Source organism: Podarcis tiliguerta, assembly GCF_965153285.1.
Source record: "Podarcis tiliguerta genome assembly, chromosome: 5".
NCBI classification, from domain to species: domain Eukaryota; kingdom Metazoa; phylum Chordata; class Lepidosauria; order Squamata; family Lacertidae; genus Podarcis; species Podarcis tiliguerta.
In genome coordinates this window covers 31,897,726-31,918,194 of record NC_139538.1, presented here as the reverse complement: position 1 = coordinate 31,918,194, position 20,469 = coordinate 31,897,726, and the positions used below count along the sequence as shown (strand labels likewise).

At 41.4% G+C, this 20,469-nt stretch overlaps 1 protein-coding gene across 2 annotated transcripts in view; it reads right to left on the bottom strand.

The window, feature by feature from the left end:
• Window positions 1-7,639: 7,639 nt before the first annotated feature.
• SPSB4 (splA/ryanodine receptor domain and SOCS box containing 4) overlaps window positions 7,640-20,469 on the bottom strand; it is a 175,669-nt gene continuing 162,839 nt past the window's right edge. For both annotated transcript variants that reach the window (XM_083443028.1, XM_083443027.1), the window contains exon 3: window positions 7,640-9,148. In XM_083443028.1, coding sequence (XP_083299154.1) covers window positions 9,021-9,148 — 128 coding nt within the window. In that variant the 3' untranslated portion in view covers window positions 7,640-9,020. The remainder of the gene's footprint in view (window positions 9,149-20,469) is intronic.

Below are 20,469 nucleotides of genomic sequence, written 5' to 3'. Positions count from 1 at the left end.
CTTACACCCTGCCGCAACATCCTTGTGTCTTTGACATATCTCTGTGGGATTTTTAATGAAACCCAGGCCATGTGCCTTTAAGCAATTCATAATTTATCTCAGTAGTGTTTTCACTTGCCAGCTGGATTTCCCGGGGAAGATTAAAGCCCTTTCCTATTAAAACACACATTCATTTCTGCCAGGTGTTTGAACGGCAATGCGTGTGTTTTCCAAGTGTGTGTGTCATAGAGCAGATTTCATTTACTCTGGAAGAATGTGAATTTCAGATGAAACCTGACATGGGAGTAATATTTCTACCTTTATGTATTGCCATTTCATTCCCCTCAAGCCCCCATGCCACCCTTTTGATGAAGAAAGCATTTGATCCAGGCAGATCATGGAACAGATGTTAACCCCAGTGACGGCTTCTATGACAAAGGCTCACAACAGCTATTTGAAACAGACAGTAGAATTCATTGTACTTAATAAAAACATCAAACACATTAGATCACTCTTCCCTTTTCTTTTTAGCAGCGTAGACATAGTAACACAATAGGCTTGTCAGTCTTTTTTGTCTAGAGAAAATTTTCCGCTTCAGGCAGATACTTCTTGTAAATGTGATACACTTTTAACGTCGGTAAAAAAGGAACAACCCAACAGATACTGCTGATCAAATTGAGCCTACATAGGAAAACCCTTAATCTCTAAATGCGTGGAGAGTAGGTATATAATGCCATGAAATTTACTTCAGCATGTATCAATCTCCACAGCTGAAACACAGCAATTAATACAATTGCTTCACTGCCTATACCCAGATAAAGTAAAAAAAAAGTGTCAGTTTCCTGTCATATGTCTTCCTAGTTCTCCTTTAAAGGGGCCTTTACTCTTCTTCGTACATGCTACTGTGTCCCCCCTCTACATATGTACTGTATATTACACCCAATCAACATGTGTTGGAATCTTTAACCCATGGCATAAAACGTTTTTAATGGTTGATGTTTTTAATATTTTGTTGTGAGTCACCCAGAGTGGCTGGGGCAACCCAGTCAGATGGATGGCATATCAAACAACAATAATTACTTCTGAGAAACCATTACAAATCTAGCACATTTCAAAGCTCTGTCATTCAGAGGCCTATATTTTAATGTTCCAGATGCTGAGTTCTTAACTGTGACACAGGTGTAGGCATCAACAAACATGAATAATGTTGCTCCATACATGTACATTTCCTACGAATAAGATAAAAATGTAGGCCTTGGAACGATGGGGCTTTGAAATGTATTCCTATTGGCTGAGGAAGACAGTCATATATGATCGGTTATACTGGTAGGCAAAGGTGGTCCATCATTGACATGTGATCAAAATGGTTCTCTTAGCACCATGATAGGGCCTGCCTCTATAGGGAGAGGACTGTGCACCATGCATGTCCCATATTCCTACTGGTTGGGGTAATGTGAGGGCCACTCCCAGGGTAGCTCAAAACACTGGGGAATTTTTAATGTGAGACTATAGTTTCTGGGGACTGTTCCCTAAGGACCATATGCATGGTGTGGACTCAAAAGCCTATTCCTTAGGATCAGGGATAAAAGGAAAGGAATATAGAGGGTTTACACTCCAAAACAATATTTTCTGTCATTGGGGCCCAACAACTCTTAGGGAAATATAAAGTCAGGACCACTTGAAACCAGTTCCTTCTGTTTGGGAACAATGATGTGGTCACATACAAACGCTGCACAGTGTCATGAACTAGTAGGACAACAGGAGAAAGAGGATCCTGGCTAGGGGTGAAGCTGGGACTGGAACACACCAGGGCAAGCAGGGAATAGGGAATGAGAGGTCAATGAAGGAAATACTCACAGAGTGATGGAGGATAGCGACGGGATGGGGTCAGGGCACAGGAACCAGAGCAGCAGGACCCACAACAGAGCCAGAGAAGCCCCTGTCTCCACAAACACAGTGGGCTCTGAGATGTAGGGAGGCTGAGGCAGGCAAGAGCCCATAGCCCAAATCACTAGCTGGCCAAGTGAGGCTCGTTAGCTCTGGGAGAAGGGGTGTGATTCCTCAACTGGAGTAGGCTTGGGGCAGGTGAAGGTCACTTGCCTCGTCAAGCCCAGATGCTGCAATCAGCATGCAAAGTATAAAAGGGCAGCAGAGCTGAGGTGCTGTGTCTGCTCAATTGCCCATGTTGATGGACCGTCAGCACCCCAAAATAGTCTTTCTGGGGAGGGGAGAAGCCTAAAAGCAGGTAGTGAAAGGGGGGGGGGCTGGTAGTCCCTGACCCAGATTGGATCAGCAATTATTTGGTTAAATCTATAGAGGGCATAGGGCAATGGTGGAGAATTTGTAGCCCTCTGCATGTTGTTGGACTCCAACTCCTATCAGCCTCAGCCAGCATGGCCAATTGTCAGGACTGATGGGAGCTGTCATCCATCAACATCTGGATGGCTACAGTTTTCCACCCTTGACATAGAAGATGAGATAACTGAGTAAGATGAAGCAGAGTGTGAGTAATATTGAGAAGCTTAGGAGGGGAAAACTAACACCAAACATTAGGGGAACCAAATCAGGTAAGAGGAGCCAAAATGTAAAAAAATATCAAGCTGGCATGGTTGATAGCTGTTTTGAGAGTGAGGAGTGAGAGAGGAAAGAGAGATCAAAATAAATATATTTTATATGTTAAAGTGAAGGTTGATCTTCCTCAGGGGATTGCCGTGCCCTTGCATGAATAGGTACAAAAATAAAGTAAATGGTGTTGGGAATGGGAAGCAAAGGACCACAAACAGAAGGCTGAACATCAATTCTAGCTGCCAATTCCGTTTAAAGGATCAGTTTTTAAAGCTTTTATTAATATTATACAATTTTGCAGGGCAGTCAATCTGGAGTCCCAAGTAAATTTATTAATCTGACATTAAAATTTCCTTACAACTTGGTATATTTGCACAGCCATTAATATTTTACTCAACTGCATTTATAGCACTGTATGCATAAAAGCTTATGACCATCTAATTCCATATCTAAAATTCACTGGAACTGTTCACATCACATTATAATTAGCAACTTCTACGATCGCTGTTGCTGGTTTTACATCAGCAATAGTTTTTGTGTGTTGAGAAATCCAGGCAAATGAGCTGAAAGGACATATCTGTGGTTTGCTTCTGCATCATAACCAGCAAAATGTCAATGCTAATGTTTACAAGAATGTACAATCAGAAAAAAATGTGTTTAAACAATATTGTCAGTGATAGAGTAGGTTAGGAAATTTAGGCTTAGTAAAAAGCAATTTCAAAATATAAAGGTCATCTGCACACTTTTCTAAAAGTACCACTTAATATATTAACCTTACAGCTTTGCGGCTCCATTTTGAAGCTGCATCCATCTATAGCAGGGATAGCCAATGTGGTGCCCTCCAGATACAGTGGTACCTCGGGATAAGAACTTAATTCGTTCCGGAGGTCCGTTCTTAACATGAAACTGTTCTTAACCTGAAGCACCACTTTAGCTAATGGGGCTTCCCGCTGCCGCGCGATTTCTGTTCTCATCCTGAAGCAAAGTTCTTAACCCAAGGTAATATTTCTGAGTTAGCAGAATCTGTAACCTGAAGCATCTGTAACCTGACGTACCACTGTACTGTGGAACTACAAGAGCCATTGTTCCTGCCTGTGGCTGATGGGAATTATAGTCAAACAAGCCCAACATCTGATGGGCTCTCTATTGGCTACCAATAACCTGCATATTAGGGAACGCGGGTGGCGCTGTGGGTAAAACCTCAGCGCCTAGGATTTGCTGATCGCATGGTCGGCGGTACGAATCCCCGCGGCGGGGTGAGCTCCTGTCGTTTGGTCCCAGCTCCTGCCCACCTAGCAGTTTGAAAGCACCCTTAAGTGCAAGTAGATAAATAGGTACCGCTTTATAGTGGGAAGGTAAACGGCGTTTCAGTGTGCTGCTCTGGTGCCGGTTCGCCAGATGCAGCTTGTCACGCTGGCCACGTGACCCAGAAGTGTCTGCGGACAGCGCTGGCTCCCAGCCTCTAGAGTGAGATGAGCGCACAATCCTAGAGTCTGTCAAGACTGGCCCGCACGGGCAGGGGTACCTTTACCTTTACCCTGCATATTACATTTAAACAGAAACAGGATGCAGCTTATGTGAGGCACACTACTGCTGCAGTTTCTTCTCATGAACGACAACACATGGTATTGTTGTTTTATCTAAAATCTGCTGCTTGGTTATATGAATTAGCTGAACCAACTACACTGGGCAGACTCTCTTGGGAGGTGGGGAACTCTCCTTCCTTAGAGGTTTTTAGGCAAAGGTTGGGTGGCTATCTGTCATGGATGCTTTATTTGAGATTCCTGCATTGCAGGGACTGGACTAAATGACTCTCAAGGTCCTTTCCAACTAAGTTAAGATCTTGCATGGACTTCTTCTCCCTTTCCATACTCAGAACAAACGTGTAAAGCTGTTCTGGGCTTTGCCACAATCTCTTGTTTCTGCAGCTCTACCCTTAGCTATCTGGTGTCTTTGGAAACTGCCTTCCAGAATATGCACATGGCACTACTTCTCTCTTTCATCAAATCCCTCCATCAAGCCTACCTTTTTTGTTGTAATGATGTAGCTTGACCCACAGATGGGGAATCTTGGGCCAAATGTGGTCCTCCAGGTCTCTCTATGCTCTTGGGGCTCCCCTGAGGCCACACATCCTTCTGAGCCACACCCCTCACCAGCCCTGCTTTGTACCTGCCTCACTACTGGCATTTGGCCCCTGGAAGGTTGAGTGGCCCTCAGGTTCTTCACTACTGGCTTCACTTCTTCAATTTCATCTCAAACTGAAAAAAATCTTGGCTGCGTTTGCTCATACTTCTTACTTTGGCTCTGCCTTTCCTTGCAAACGGCAAGATGGCAGCCGAACCCCATGGAAATGTCAAATCTCAGCAGTGCACTTATTAAATTAATGGACAGTATTTAAGGAGAGCTTGTTATTGATTTGGCTTGTTTCTGCCAATGATAATGTACATTAATTTATACCACAAAAATGCCATTATCTTGCCCATTAAGCATAAAGCAGTACATCTGTGGAGGAAAAAGTACAAAACAGAATACCTAAACAAAAATGGATAGATAGGAAACACAGTAAACAAAAGAAAATAATGACAAAGCATAAATCTTAAGTCCAAAAATAGTATTAGGTAGTTTTCCTTCAAAGCAGGAAAGAACATTTTATTGCTGCTTGCCCCACAAACAAACCACTTACCTTCTTTTTTAAAAGAAGTTGACTGGCGACTTCATTTTTATGCTCTCCGAATCATTCATGGCAAGTAAATACTAACACAAGTTAAAGTAATGACTATACAGTACCTTTGATACTCTAAGGCAGTGTTTTTCAACCACTGTTCCGTGGCACACTAGTGTTGCCTGGTGTGCCGTGGGAAAAATTGAAAAATTCGGATTTTTTTTTTAAAAAAAAATATCAAATTTTCGCCCACTAGGCGGGCGCTGGACTGTGTCCTGGGTATGGGGGGGGGTTGACCCCACCCTCGGCCAGCAGGGGCACCGATTGGTGCTCCTCAGGGGGACACCCTCCACTTTTCTGATGTCCGGGCTGTGATTGGTCCAGACTCCAGCCTGGACCTATCACAGTAGGACATCATCTTCCGACTTCCTTCCCGCCCGAGCACAGTGTGCGCAGCAGCGGAGAGAAGACGACGTCGCGACTCGAGTCACCAGGAGGACCGGAGAAGTTGCCATTTTATTTCTCTTCAGTCTCCACTGAATGCCTTGACTGGGTTAGGGACCCTTATAGCTCAGCATCAGTTGGTGGAAAGGACATGACTTTACAGGAGCAGGAGGAACTAACTGAACTGAGACAAAATCGTGGTTTCAAGCTAAGATTTGCTGATCTACCTTTGGACAGTTTTTGGTTGGATACTGCCAAGGAGTTCCCCCTTCTGGCAAACAAAGCTATTTTGACATTGCTCCCATTTTCCACTACATATCTCTGTGAGATGAGCTTTTCAAGCATGATTGCTATAAAAACTAAATACAGAGAGAGACTGAGAGCTGTTGACGAAGAGCTACGTGTGTGTCTTTCTTCGATTCCAGCCAGAATATCAGCTTTGTGTTCAGCCAAACAGGCCCAGGTTGCGCACTGAATAAAGTATTTTATAATTTTTCATATTTCTGTTTACTTACTATTTCATAATAAAGTAATTATAAAATACTTTCTTTGTGTTTATTTGATTCCTATTCAAGAGAATTACCATATTTTTCGCTCTATAAGACGCACCAGACCACAAGACGCACCTAGTTTTTGGAGGAGGAAAACAAGAAAAAAATATTCTGAATCTCAGAAGCCAGAACAGCAAGAGAGATCGCTGCGCAGTGAAGGCAGCAATCCCTCTTGCTGTTCTGGCTTCTGGGGTAGCTGTGCAGCCTGCATTCGCCCCATAAGACGCACACAAATTTCCCCTTACTTTTTAGGAGGGAAAAAGTGAGTCTTATAGAGCAAAAAATATGGTACTTTATATATAGTCAATATAGGCAGAGAGTTAAATTTTTTAACATTTTCTAATGGTGGTGTGCCTCGTGATTTTTTTCATGAAACAAGTGTGCCTTTGCCCAAAAAAGGTTGAAAAATACTGCTCTAAGTTGGCTAACATACACAGGTAAGTGTTTGATGATTCATTATATATTCAATTTGCTAATTGCCTTATGCAGGGCAGTGTCTAGGCGTCTTACAATCAAGTTGGGGGGAAACCACATAACAGCCACTCATAATTAAACATTGTAACTATAGAAAAACAGGAGCATTCTTAAATAAAATAAAAAAACCCACTCAGAAATGTTGTGAGCATCTGATGACATACTCTCAGGAAGTAAATATTAATGTAATGTCTACTGGTAGAATTATGTGTGAAGTTCAGCAAGCAAATTGCCCAAAGAGCAATGTGAAGAGCAGATAACTTTTCTGAACTTACCAAGATGAGGTCTCCAAACTGGAACTGGAATCAAAGGATGGCCTTCCTGTGGGAAAAGGCTGGCAGAAGGTCTCATTATGGGGAAAGTGATTAGCTTAATATAGTGTTCCGAGGAAATGCTACAGAAAAGGTGGTTCCTGTCTCAGTGACAAGACCAGTTTGGCATGATGAGCAGACTGATGCTGTCTCCTGGCCTGATGGTGGTACTATATAAATTGGAAACAATGCTATCTGGACACCTGGGAGACAACCAGCATCCTTTGTTGAATGTCACCTGCCATCCCACCCTATGGAGTGGGAGCTGCATTGTGAAGAGTGTCCTGGATGTGAACGGCTGACATGGAGAAACAGGCTAAAGGGTGAAATAAGGTATTGAACTGAGGTATTGAACTGAGAAGGACAGAAGTGATGAGAGGCATGACTGTAGGTATCGTAGAAACAGTACAGCCCCAGCATACTAGGACAAATTTGATGTGGCTCAGTTTATATAAAACAAGGTACTCCATAATACAGAACATTCTGTTTCTGACTTTTCCATTGGTTTGAAAAATATTGTTGCAGAAATAACAAACGGTAGGGAAGGTAAAATACTGCCTTGGTGGTTTGTGAGTACAACTCAGTTGTATTGCTTCTACTTTGTACAAGTTACTTGAGAGTGAGGAAGGAAAAGAGACACACACCAGCAGCGATTTGGACAGTAGACTTTATTAGAAACTTTTTTCTTCATTCTTCGGTAAATTCACATTAAAATATGCTGAAGGCAGCTCAGTCTGAACATTCGCCAACCTGCCTTTACAACAACTTCCAGTTATAAACTAGATAACTGATCAGGCAGAGAACTTTGAACAAAGTAGCAAATGCAAAAAAGAAAGCAGTGTCTTTAAAAAAATAAGTTGATCCCGACAAATGAATACATATTGCAAGCAGTGGAGAAGATGACAGAAAAGCCATCCCCTGGGGAGACAACTTAAAATTGGATACTCTGTACAGAGCGTTGAACAGATATGCAAAATACTGTGTCAAATACATATTAAAAGAAAACCCAGTATTTGGAATTCATGAAGTACAAATGATTTTTAAAAATCCAACTTAAAAAGTGACATATTTTGAAAGCCGAGGGAGGGGGTTGCTGTTGAAAACACTGAATTGTCAGCCCAATCGGCAACCAAATTAAGCTAGAAAACACCGATTTGAGGAAATTCCACCCTGCTGAAGCAACAGAATGAAAACCAGCTGAAATGTGCTAGCTTAACTGATTTTCAGATTTGAGCCGGTTTTCTTCAGAAAAGATCAACTAGCTTTAAAACCAAGACACAGCTGTTTTATGACATAATTTGAAATATGGTGGGTTGGGTACCAAGAGCATGTTTTTCTGAAAAGGCAGAGCACCTAAAAGTAAAGGCCACAATCTAGCAGTTCCAATGCAGCTCATATGCTCCGTGCGCACAAAGATTCCTAACTCCCTTCCACAGAGTTTGTGGGAATCTAGTGTGTAGTCTAGAGCACTTTCCTTCACAAATGAGAAGAGGCAACCTCTATGTGTAAGGAACTTACTTTGGATCAAAACAGATGTCTACAGAAAATGTGATTCCTTGGCATATCTTACGGGTTAAATCTCTGTGACGTTGTTATTCTGGTTTTCAGAAACCTCCAAACAGGTTATTGGGGGGGTTTTTTGGTAGCACACGTTTAATCTGTACAAAGGGAGTTTCTAGCCCCCTTTGCTCTAGGGCTGCTTTTGGGGATTAGATCTTCATCTGCTGCATAGCCAGCGCCAGACCTAAGTCAACATACAGAGCATCTCTTTGGATGTGACCTGTGAAGACAAGCAAGCTTTGGATTCTGCGTAACAAGGCTGCTAACAGTGTAGGCAACAATAATTTCACTGAAAGATCTAAACCAACTCAAAGAGTTTTCACATTCCTTAGTAGTCTCCAAAATGTTCTGCCACGGTTGATTTTAAAAAAAAAAAGTTTAAAAATAAGAATTAAATAACACTCAAAATATCCACCACGAAGATTTATATTCTGATGTAAACAATTTCTACCATTTAGAGGTCTAGAATTCGTATTACTGATATTGTAAATAATTTTTCAAAGACTGAGGCAAAGGTAGAGTTTCTATATCATGCAGGCGTTCTCTGCCCAGAGCAAAGCGGATTGATCTTCGGCACAGGTCCATGAGAGGCAGGGGTTCCGCTGAAAAATGAAACAGAAGATACAGTATCAATGTATTTTCCCCCTTCTCCTTTCGTCATTAATTGCACTCATCTTTTTTATAATAGCTTTTCCGACTCAAAATGAAGAAGTTAATCAACTAACATTTCAGTGGAATATTCAGTGCAGACCTTCAAAACATGCATGGAACACTTGAATTTAACATAAAGCTATACTTTAGCACAGCCTTCATGAACTCGGTACCCTTCATTTGTTGGGGGTCTACAAGTCCCATCAGTCTCAGCCAGTAAAAGCTGCCTTAGCAGTAGAACAGCAATATATACCTCAGTCAACATGATACAAAGTAGCACTAGTGGTACACTTGCTATTTGTTTCACCATACATTTAACTGCACATATTTGGAAGTTCAGATTCTAAAATAATGACTCAACAGGTCCACTATCAGAAGGGTTTTCACAGAAACTCAAGATCCTTTAATTAGATTTAGAACACGATACTCTTCACAGCTGGGTTAAAGGCACACCATTATTTCATTTAATTGTTAAGGAAGAGAAAAGAATGTTGGCTATCCTTGTTCTAAGGCAGTGCTTCTAAAACTAGAGTCTCTAACTGTTGTTGTACTACAACTCCCATCAGCCCTGACCAATTGTTCTGCTTGTTAGGGATGATGGGAGTTGTAGTCCAAAACTGCTGGAGACCCAAGCTAGAGAAAAGCTATTCGAAAGGAAACCTTTGAGAACATGTCTTTTCTTTCTAGGAGTTGGGAGTAAACAGAACTAGGGCATTCCCTTTCTTCTTCCATGGTAATAAACAAGCTTTGTTAATTTCACTAGAAAGCCAGTTTGCATTAAACAGCTTTATGCAAATACATACAATATAATATTCACACCCACCCATGGTCATTTAATGGGCATGCAATGGGACATTAAAGAAAACCGATTCAACTACACTTAAAAGGGGAGATAACATGTAGGAAAGCTTTAGTATAATTTCACTATCTTGGGTGACAGGGGGGAACTATGACCATAGCTCTGTCAGACACTCTACAAGTCCAAGCACACTGGGACAACTATACACTTAAAATGTCACACAAAGGTCTTTCCCTTTCACTGGAGCTACTAAATCAGAACTTACATCTGTAACAACCCTTTGCTGATTGCTGCCCCAGAAATCTTGGACTCAGTGGCAACGCTGAAACCATGATTAAAGACGCAGAGTGGTCAAAATTCCTGGTGGTCTCAGAATGCTAGGAAACCACCATTTCTCAAAGACTAGCAAACACATGTAAGCAAAAGCAATTTGATGTTCAACTAAGGCCTTCCAGAAACAAAAATATAAGCAAATGCTAAAAATGGGAGGGTGAGGGAATCAGTGAATTATTGCAGCAGCTGCTAGCTTTCAACCTTCAAACACTGTTTTCTAAGTAGATATTTTAAAATGTTTTCTTCCTCACCCCACCCCCGCTTCATTCTTAAGAAACACACACAAGTTACCGTATTGGCAATAATTAGATTCACAGTTTTAATGGGATGATTGATATTGTTGACAGTTAAACACATGGGGGGGCTGGGGGGTTTGGGGAATGGACAAGATGAAAGCATTTCTATAGCCATGTAATGGCTGTGAATTATTTAATTGTTTTGAGCAGATGTACACAGAATTGTACATTTCTCACAGAGATACCCTCTTTCATGTTGTTGTTGTTTTTCCAGAGGGGGGACGACTGAATATAGTGGATAGCTGCTTTTCAACATATTGTTTCATGAATATTTTATTCCGTAATTTTGAATTTTACTTTACTTGCAAATCGCTTTGGGTCTCCTTTTGGCTGTAAGAAGCAATAAATAAAGGCAAAAGCTAATAATAAAACTTAAAAGAAAACAGCCTAAACTCCACTGAATGCTACCTGTGCATCTCGGATCGGACAGCTCAGCTAGGGCACAGGATTTTCAAATATTTCACTAAAACCTGTGGCAGAGTTATGTATTTTAAGACTACCTGTCAATACTAACCCCCTAAACAGGAAATGAAACTTTTTTAAAATTCTGAACTTTTTCTATTCTTTAAGTACAGGTAAATCTACACTAGCTGTTTCTCCATTTAAAAAAAGGGAAAGACCTTTTGTTCATGCATTTGCTATGTTTACTTTCCCTATCCACCCCCCTTCTGAATCAACCTGAAATGCTACTAGCTCGCTAGCCACATTCCTTTGTAATCCCTCCATCAGCTTTCAGTTTTCAGCCATATCAAATTAATTCCTGGTCATGACCCGAACTCATGAATGATCATCCTCCATCTAGATTGCTCTCCCATTTTAACCCCCCCCCCTTTTTTTAACCACCACCACCCGGCACTGGTCTCTTCCTTAGTTAGACTTTAGTTACTAAAAGAGCTGAATATCTGGTAATCTCAAAGCTCAAAGTTGGTCTTCCATTTCTATCACTTGTCTTAGCATGAGTCAAACAGGAATCTTCAAAAAATGCTTGCTGTACAATTGCATACCACTGTCATTTCAACAGCAAGCGGTGCCTTCCAGTTGTTTTAGACTACAACTACAATCTCACCCCCCCCCCCCGTTGTAGTCCAAAACATGGTACCTTGGAGGATACCAAGTTGGTCAAGGCTATTACAACCCAAAAAACTAGAGGAGAAGGAGACTCATGACTTGATCCAAATCTCTGGTGTACCAAAAATTCTAACATAAATTCTGTACCAATTGGTCTTATGGAAATGATAAAAAGCATTGTCAGCGTGTTTGCCATTTAATAAGGTAAGGATACTCCAAAGATACTCTCTGTTTACTGTTAGGAAAACACAACCAGATAATACCTAAAATGATGGGGCAGATTTTGTGTGTGGTGAAAAATAAAGAATATGCACAATATAAATGCAAACTCATGCCATTCTTGGTTTCAAAGTATGTGTTGTTGTTTTTTAAAGAAGACTGAAAACATAATTTTGCAATTGTACTAATTACACACATTGCACAATTTAAAAAAGGAAAATGAAGATTGAAAATATTTTAAGTTCTTTTAAATAAAGTTGAGTGTTTTCATACAGAATCATGAGTCCTTGCATTCTGCTTTCTGAATAACAAGAGCCTAGATGTAACCCATCAAACAGTGAAAAATGAGCTTCTGCTGTTTCTCTCTCTCTCTTTCTCTCTCTCTCTCTCTCTCTCTCTCTCTCACACACACACACACACACACACCTCTTCACCAGGTACATACTTTCCCCTCCAATTTATCCACATATGAGCAGCTGGAAGCCATTATGTCGTTTTTTTTTAAAAAAGCAAACAAACTCCCCAAACCTATGGGCAACAGATGGCACAATTATCTGTTATCAGCTAAGAACGATAAAAAAAAAAAATTTTAGTGACTTCAGAAGTTTTTTTTTAGGAGAAATGAATTTTTACTTTTTCTCACCTTCCCTTATTCAATTTAATTAAAGTAAAGAAAAATGGCTGGCATTTCAACAATGCATCTGAAGAAATGGGATTCTGCCTATGAAACGTCATGTCGCAAGAAAGCCAGAAAGTATAGGAAGGTACCATGGTACTCCTTCAGCCAAATCTTGACATCCAGATTCACCCCTGATTCACACCCTGTGCTCTCAAATAGGACAAAAGAGAGAGTGCCCAAGTGACATACCTTGACCAAGAAGATGTCTCATGATTACATTCATCAGAGAACTCCTGCACAAGCTAATAGGAGTCTGTCTAGGTCAGGAAGCACAATTTCACACACAAATATCATCTGGATCGGTAGTGTCATCCAGGGAACAAATTTATCCTATGGTAAAATAAGCCTGCAAGTGAAACCATTCAGTAGAGGTCGCACGTTGCCATTTACTTTTAGGACATATCTGGATGTCTGGCAAATATATCTAAATAAACATGGGCTCTCATGAAGGAGCCCCTGGGTCAAGGAGGCTAGGCAGATTTGGGGGCCCCAAATCCACATGATAATTTATTTCAGTTTAATATTTACTGCATGTTTTGCCATAAATTGTCATGGAAATAAGTACAAGAGCCATTGCATGGAGATCTTCCTTTAAGAATTTTGCTTGACATGTTGCCCTTGGGACTTTTCTTGCAGTCAATATCCTGACCAAATCACACCCCTCACTGACTCTGCTTTGCACTCTAACTTGCTGGAATATACCCTAAACTCTGATAATAGTATAGTCAGTCAGAAAATTCATGCCACCACAGGAAAGGGTTCATTCCCTTTCATGTACAATGCATATGAGTGGATAGGGAAAAAAAGATGATATAGATTCTGCAAGTCCAGTGCATTAGAATACCTCATTTATTTTAGAAGCAGAATTGGCCCACGGCCCATCTAATTAGTTTCATTAACGTTCCTGCCAAAAATACCATCTTAATTCTGTATAATATGGTCTTTACCCAACTGTAAAGAAAGATGATACATCAATGTGAGAATTAATTCAAGAGATCAGTCCAGGAGATTAATACTTGGATGAAGTGAGACTGATATTGTACAGTATGGGCACGTGTCAACAGGGGATTTAAAGCAGGCATACAGTAAAGGATGGAACTCAAGAAGGGTTTGGAACCATCCAGTAATGAAACGGGAATCAGCGACGGGAATTAAGCTGGTTTCACATTTCCCCCTCCCAGTTTAATTACAAGTTTCCCTTATGGGGAGCTTCCAGACAACTTGCGTAATGAGCATTCATGCTGATTTGGGGGTGGGCGGGCAGCAGGGATAGATGAATTTGCACCAAAGCAAGTGTTATCTCATACTTCCCACTGCATTTTCCTGTCAATCTCCTTATCGCATGAAGTCTGATATTGGTGAAGTGAGTTTGCACGAGATCTCCAAATCAGTTTTAAGTGTGCAGCCTGAATTTGCCAATACAGTGGTAACTCGGTTTACGAACTTAATCCGTTCCTGAAGTCTGTTCTTAAACCAAATTCATTCTTAAGCCAAGGCGTGCGTTCCCTAATGAGGTCTCCCGCCAATGGTGCCCTTCCACTGTTCGGTTTCCGTTTGTAGACTGAGGTGAAGTTCGCAAACTGGAACACTACTTCCGGTTTTATGGAGTTCGTAAACCAAATCATTCATAAACAGGATTGTTCTTAAACCGAGGTACTACTGTATGTGACTGAATCCCACCTCAAAGATATGGGCAGTCTAGAAGTGGCTTTTTTCTCTGCCAACTTCCCATCTCCATCCATAGCTGTGTAAGTGTAACTTTGAATGCATGGAACAAAGAATGAATTATAGAACTTTATTGATTAGCCTTCCAGTCAAATCAAATTCTATGCACAGAACAAATGCATGTATTTCTGGAGATTTTCTTTTTTTCAGAAGTGCAATGATAAAAAGCAGCACTGGAATAACAATTATGCTAAGTGTGTTACAGAGAAGAGCAAGTTCTTCCTGCAGTGTCAGATTGATTCTCCATTTCACAGAAGAGTGTTGCTCCCTTCTGGTATCTGAGCAGAGCAGAGTCCACTTGAAGGAGGCTCACAGATAATGAGTCCAGCCGGAGAAGCAAAATTAATTGTTCTATTTATTCTTCAGTGCAATGCTGAAAGTAGCCCAAAGTAGCACATTTGATTTCCAAACAGAGTTTCTAAAAAAGATGGATGGGAATAGTACAAAAAAACAAGTTTAAAGGGAAAGTCAGGAGAGGCAAATCTCTATGGAAAGACTGAGGGCTATTTAAAACCACAATAGAAACTCAGCTAAAATATATACCACAGATCAGAAAAGCTAGCACCTAGCCAAAGCCAATGCCAGTGTGGTTATAAAGCACAAAGAAGCTATTGGAGGCAAGAAAGTTTCGTTCAGCATAATGAAGTTTTGCTCAAATGTAAACCCTCCCCCCCTCCCCCCCTCCCTCCCCCCCTCCCTCTCTCAGTGTGCGCGAGCACACACACACACACAGAGTAGAGTATGGGGAACATCATTAGAAACAGACACAACAGCAATAAAATTATAAACCAGAAGCAGAAAACCAGCTAGGGAGATGAACAGACCACTGGACAACAAAGACTGAGCAATAAGGTGGTCAAGTCTGTGGGTGACAACCCAAACAAAATGGACATTATGAAGTGCTCCCAAAGAACCCCTCCAAACTGTGTTAAAGGACAATCAACTGTAGCGCCAGGCAGGTATTTTCCATCTCACTGAATTATAGTATTTGTGAGCGGTGACAAAAAGACAGTATCTCCAAAGGGTTAGGAGGCATGCGAGAAATCAGAGAATTTTGGGATAGAGCTGGGTTTACAGATGAGAACACTAAGGGTAATTCTCTCCCCCCCCCCTTAGAATAAAGTCTCAATAGTTGTGATCAGTGGCTGGCAAGTCTCTCCATCACTGCAGCCCTCTGACTTTCTTCCAGTCGCATTGCCCTTCCTGTGCCAGATCAGCACTAGTGTTGTTTCCAGGGTGACCTGGCACAGAAGGAGGAATGAGTCCAGAAGGAGCTGAGTACAGAAAGATGTGGAGAGGTTCACTGGCAACTGATTGTGGTTGCATTTAAAAAAAAAAACTGGGTAAAAAGTCCTACCTTTGAACACCTTGGCTGTAAAGAAAAACAAGCCAACTCCCTCCCACCCCAAAGATTTCTTCAAAATATGCACAGCCATGCAGAAAATAACAAGAAATTTCCTCTCCATTTCATGCATGGGGGGTGTTTACTGAAAATAAGCACACCCTTAATAAAATGGCGGTAGAACATGAGACTATTAATCTCAGGGTTGAGAGTTTGAGTCCCACATTGGGCAAAAGATTCCTGCATTGCAGGGGTTTGGACTAGATGACCCTTGTGGTCTCTTCCAAGTCTATGATTCCATGAAATCTATAAAGTGATCAAGTGTTCAATGACACACCCTGGGGTTCGAACAAATAAACAAAATCCTTGACTTTGGAGCAAAACGGATATTTACAGAAAATTTGATTCCTTGGCATATCTGCTAGTTAAATCCCTTCACTATACATTGAAGGGTCTGAGCTGGTGGTGACAAACCAGGATCCATGCTTTGGATCATTGGGGAAGGGATCAGAAATAAATTTGCCAATAACACGGTGCACTGTTTTGTATAATCTACGGTGGAACCACACTTGAAACAATATATAGTTCTGGAAATTGTCCACCTGGGAAAAGGATTGAACAACCCTACCATGGAGAAAAGGTCACATTTGGGACTTTTCCATGTTTAGTAACATGGCAAGGGCTGACACAACAGAGATTTATAAACTTACGCATAGTGCACTAGGGCAGACCCACAAAGAGTCGTCCACATTTTTCACATGACAAGATCCTTTTTCTTCAAAAGGGATGTTCACACTAACTCGTGTGTCGAAAACCCCTTAAGCAGCATTGATAAGATGGACTTGAGAAAATAAATCATCTCTTGTCTGAAGCATATCCTCTTAGACAGCCTTCACTAAGGCTTCATTTGGAACCTCTAGATGTTGTAGGACTACAGGAATGATGGAAGTGCCAGAATGGTGAAGGCTGCTCTTAAAAATAGCATCCTAGTAGCAATTCCGAACAAAAATCCAATGCAGGCATGTCCCAAGTTCAGAATCTTAAAACTGCCTCTCATATCACTGTAGCAGAAACTCTCTTCGAAACCAAAATTAAAGTTTTATTATTGTGACCAAATCATTCCTTGTCACGGCGATGAAATGTGCAAGGTTATAGCTGCTTTTAAAACTTACAAGTTCTATGCTTGCTTACTGAAGAGTCAGTCCCATGGTGTTCACGTATTTTGTTCCCAAGGGTAGATATGCACAGGATTGCGGTTTAAGCATCCAATAAAACTTTCCATTACACTGTAGAAAAACTGCCCTACTGGGTAAAGGTAAAGGGACCCCTGACCATTAGGTCCAGTCGTGACCAACTCTGGGGTTGCGGCGCTCATCCCACTTTATTGGCCGAGGGAGCTTCTGGGTACAGCTTCCGGGTCATGTGGCCAGCATGGCTAAGTCGCTTCTGGCAAACCAGAGCAGCGCACGGAAACGCCGTTTACCTTCCCGCCGGAGCGGTACCTATTTACTTTGATGTGCTTTCGAACTGCTAGGTTGGCAGGAGCAGGGACCGAGCAACGGGAGCTCACCCCGTCGCGGGGATTCAAACCGCCAGCCTTCTGATCGTCAAGTCCTAGGCTCTGTGGTTTAACCCACAGCGCCACCTGCATCCCTGCCCTACTGGGTAGGATAATAGAAAGATCTGCTTTGAGTGCTACAAAGGTTTACATGTGATCCCTCCTGCACACCCACCAAAGCAGATCCTCATGATGCATTGAACATCACATGTGACATTTGACTTAAGAGCAAGCTTCCTCAACCTTAGCCCTCCAGATGTTTTGGAGCTAAGGATCATGGGAGTTGTAGGCCAAAAACATCTGGAGGGCCGAGGTTGAGAAAGCCAGCTTAAGAGAATCGCTGCCTCCTGGTATATGCACATATATCCATGTCATAACCATGGAGAGAGGGGTTCATTAAATTCTCAGATAGGATTAACAAATTAAAGAAACATGCTGCTGTTTTTAAAAGTATTTGATTGTTGAGCATTGCACTGCATAACCTTTCCTTAACCCTTTCAGTTAAAGACAATCACTGCACACATGTTCACATATGGGTGGCTGGAGTGATGAAACCAGCAATGGCCCTTGTGTTCCAAAAACACTTTAAAAGCTTCACATATTGTTGAAGGCTTACAAAGCAACACAAGGATTTTAAATAATCAAGTTAGTCAAGTTACAGTGGCAAAAAGTAACAATGAAGGCTGCTTAGGTGTTGCATAATGACTTACATTTTTGTTTAAGGGTTTTATTGCTCCTTTGTGAAAGGGCTGTTTGACACAGCTGTCAGTCTGTCAGCCGTTAATATCAACACATGGTCACAAACATGTTCAGGTTAAATGCTACAATCACTTCATGTGGTGTTAACAACAGCCAGCATGAATGCATTCTGTGAACTTCCAAATAAATTTCTACTTTCCCATAATCATAGAATTGTAGAGGGTCATCTATTGCAACCCCGTGCGGTGCATGAATCTCAACTAAAGCATCCATGACAGATGTCCTCTCTACATTCACCAAACATTTTTTGAAACTTTCCTCCTCCCTCTTTCTCATCCTGTCTCTTCCATTCTCTTCCTGACCTTACCAGATTAAGCACACTTTTCTTTCTTGACGAGACATTTTTTCTCTCTGTGGGAAGCAGGTCTGCAGACTGACTGGCTGGTTGGCTGAGTGCCTGCTCAGTGCAGCAGAGGAGAGAGAAAGATTCTCTATTACAACCGCTGATTTTTCAGGAGAGTCCTGCAACCTAAAAAAAACCCCACCGAAATGGTGCTGGCTGCTAAACAGTGGTCCAGTTGACACATAGCACTAAACCATGGCTTAGTGTTGTGTGCATGAACTGGAAAAAGCTACAGAAAACCTTGAGTCTGTGCCCTCTTCCCTTTCCCTCCTAGTAGTTTTTAGTGTTGCTTTCACCAAATCATGGCTTGTTTCCTACAAACCAGATTTTGTAGTTTATAACCAACTCTGGTTAATTTCAAATCTTCAAGACAAAGATGATAAAGATGGCTTGTGCTAAACCCTGATCTTTGGTTTGCATGGAACAACTCTGGATTGTGTGCCTAAATCCTCCTCTCATACTACTGCAGGAGGAAAAGGGAGAGGGGTGTTTGCAAGCCCACGTCTCAGGATACAGTGGTACCTCAGGTTACAGATGCTTCAGGTTAAAGACTCAACTAACCCAGAAAGAACTTTGCTTCAAGATAAGAACAGAAATCACATGGTAGTGGCATGGCGACAGTGCGAGGCCCTATTAGCTAAAGTGGTACCTCAGGTTAAGAATAGTTTCAGGTTAAGAACGGACCTCCAGAACGAATTAAGTTCTTAACCTGAGGTACCACTGTACTCTAACTTATACAGGCAGTGCTAAACCAACTTACAGAAGCTGGTGCCCTCTAGATGCTTTTGGCTGCAACTCCCATCATTCCTGACTATTGGTAATGTTGGCTGGGGTTGACTGGAGTTATATTCAAAAACATTTGGAGGGCACCAGAATTTTGACCTGGGTCAGCTCCTACAAGATGTGCAAGAAAGTTAGAGGTGAACTTCTGCCACTTGCCCTGTCACCCTTTCCATTCACCTCTGTGACTTACATAGTGACTTTCCCCCATTACATCTGCAGTATAGATTTTTTTTTTACTAGCTATGCCAGTACAAAATGCACCGGACGCTTTAATGTACACATTGATCACCCCTAAATTATAAAAGGTAATGAGATTCCAGGCTTAAAAAAAATATGACGGGCCGATTGGCTAAATACATTTATAAAAAGCCAACATGGTTTATTTTCAGACTTATTTAACGTCAACTTGATTTTCCATAATGTTCCAATTATCTCTTGGTTTCGAGAACAGCCTGACAACAGCGGTTAAGTGCAAACTTATACAGCTAATTCACTACCGCATTATCAGAACTATCAGGTTTACACCTTCCAGGTTGAGATGCACTTTGAATTATTCATCGGGCTCTCCCCTTGATCCTGAAAAAGGTCACACTTTTTCATACAATTTACTTTATTGATGTACTTTCTACATACAAAAGCAGGACCATGCATTATTAATCACTGCCCTTCATATGCCTGATAACATCAATTAAATGCGGGTTTCCTAGTCCCTCCCTTTCATGAGGCTCTAAACAATAAAAGCTGATCCATGGCAATAAATTGACACAACCGCTTAAAGGACAAGTTGTAGACATCTTTATCATCTAGACCAGCTTCTCCCAACCTTGGGTCTCCAGGTGTCATTGAGCTACAACTCCCAGTGCTCAAGGCATACTCACACAACCAATCCTGTTTTCATTCCTAACAGATTTATTTATTTATTTGCAGATTTATAATCCACACTTCCATAAAAAATACATCAAAGCAGTATACAACGTACAAAAATAAGATCACTAAAAAGCATCCATAAAAGCATCATCAGAAACATCAATAAAGCATTGATATAAGCTGATGGTTTAAGAAGAGAAAATTAGTATTGCAGAGGCTTGTCTAAACATTATAGTTTTCAAAAGACATCTGAAAGAAGGGAGACATAGTTCCCACTGAGCCACTATTTGGTAGCGAGTCCCTTAGGGCCTAGTGAAGGCCAACCCAACCTTAGGGCTCGGGGGAGACCACCAAAAGTGCCCCCTCAGAAGATATCTGTGATCAATGTGCAGCATAAATAACCAGGTGGTCCTTTCGACACGCAACAAAGTTATTTTCAAGACACACCATGAGATACACAAAGGGAAAAGCAATGTTAAAATTTGCCACCTGATTCCATGG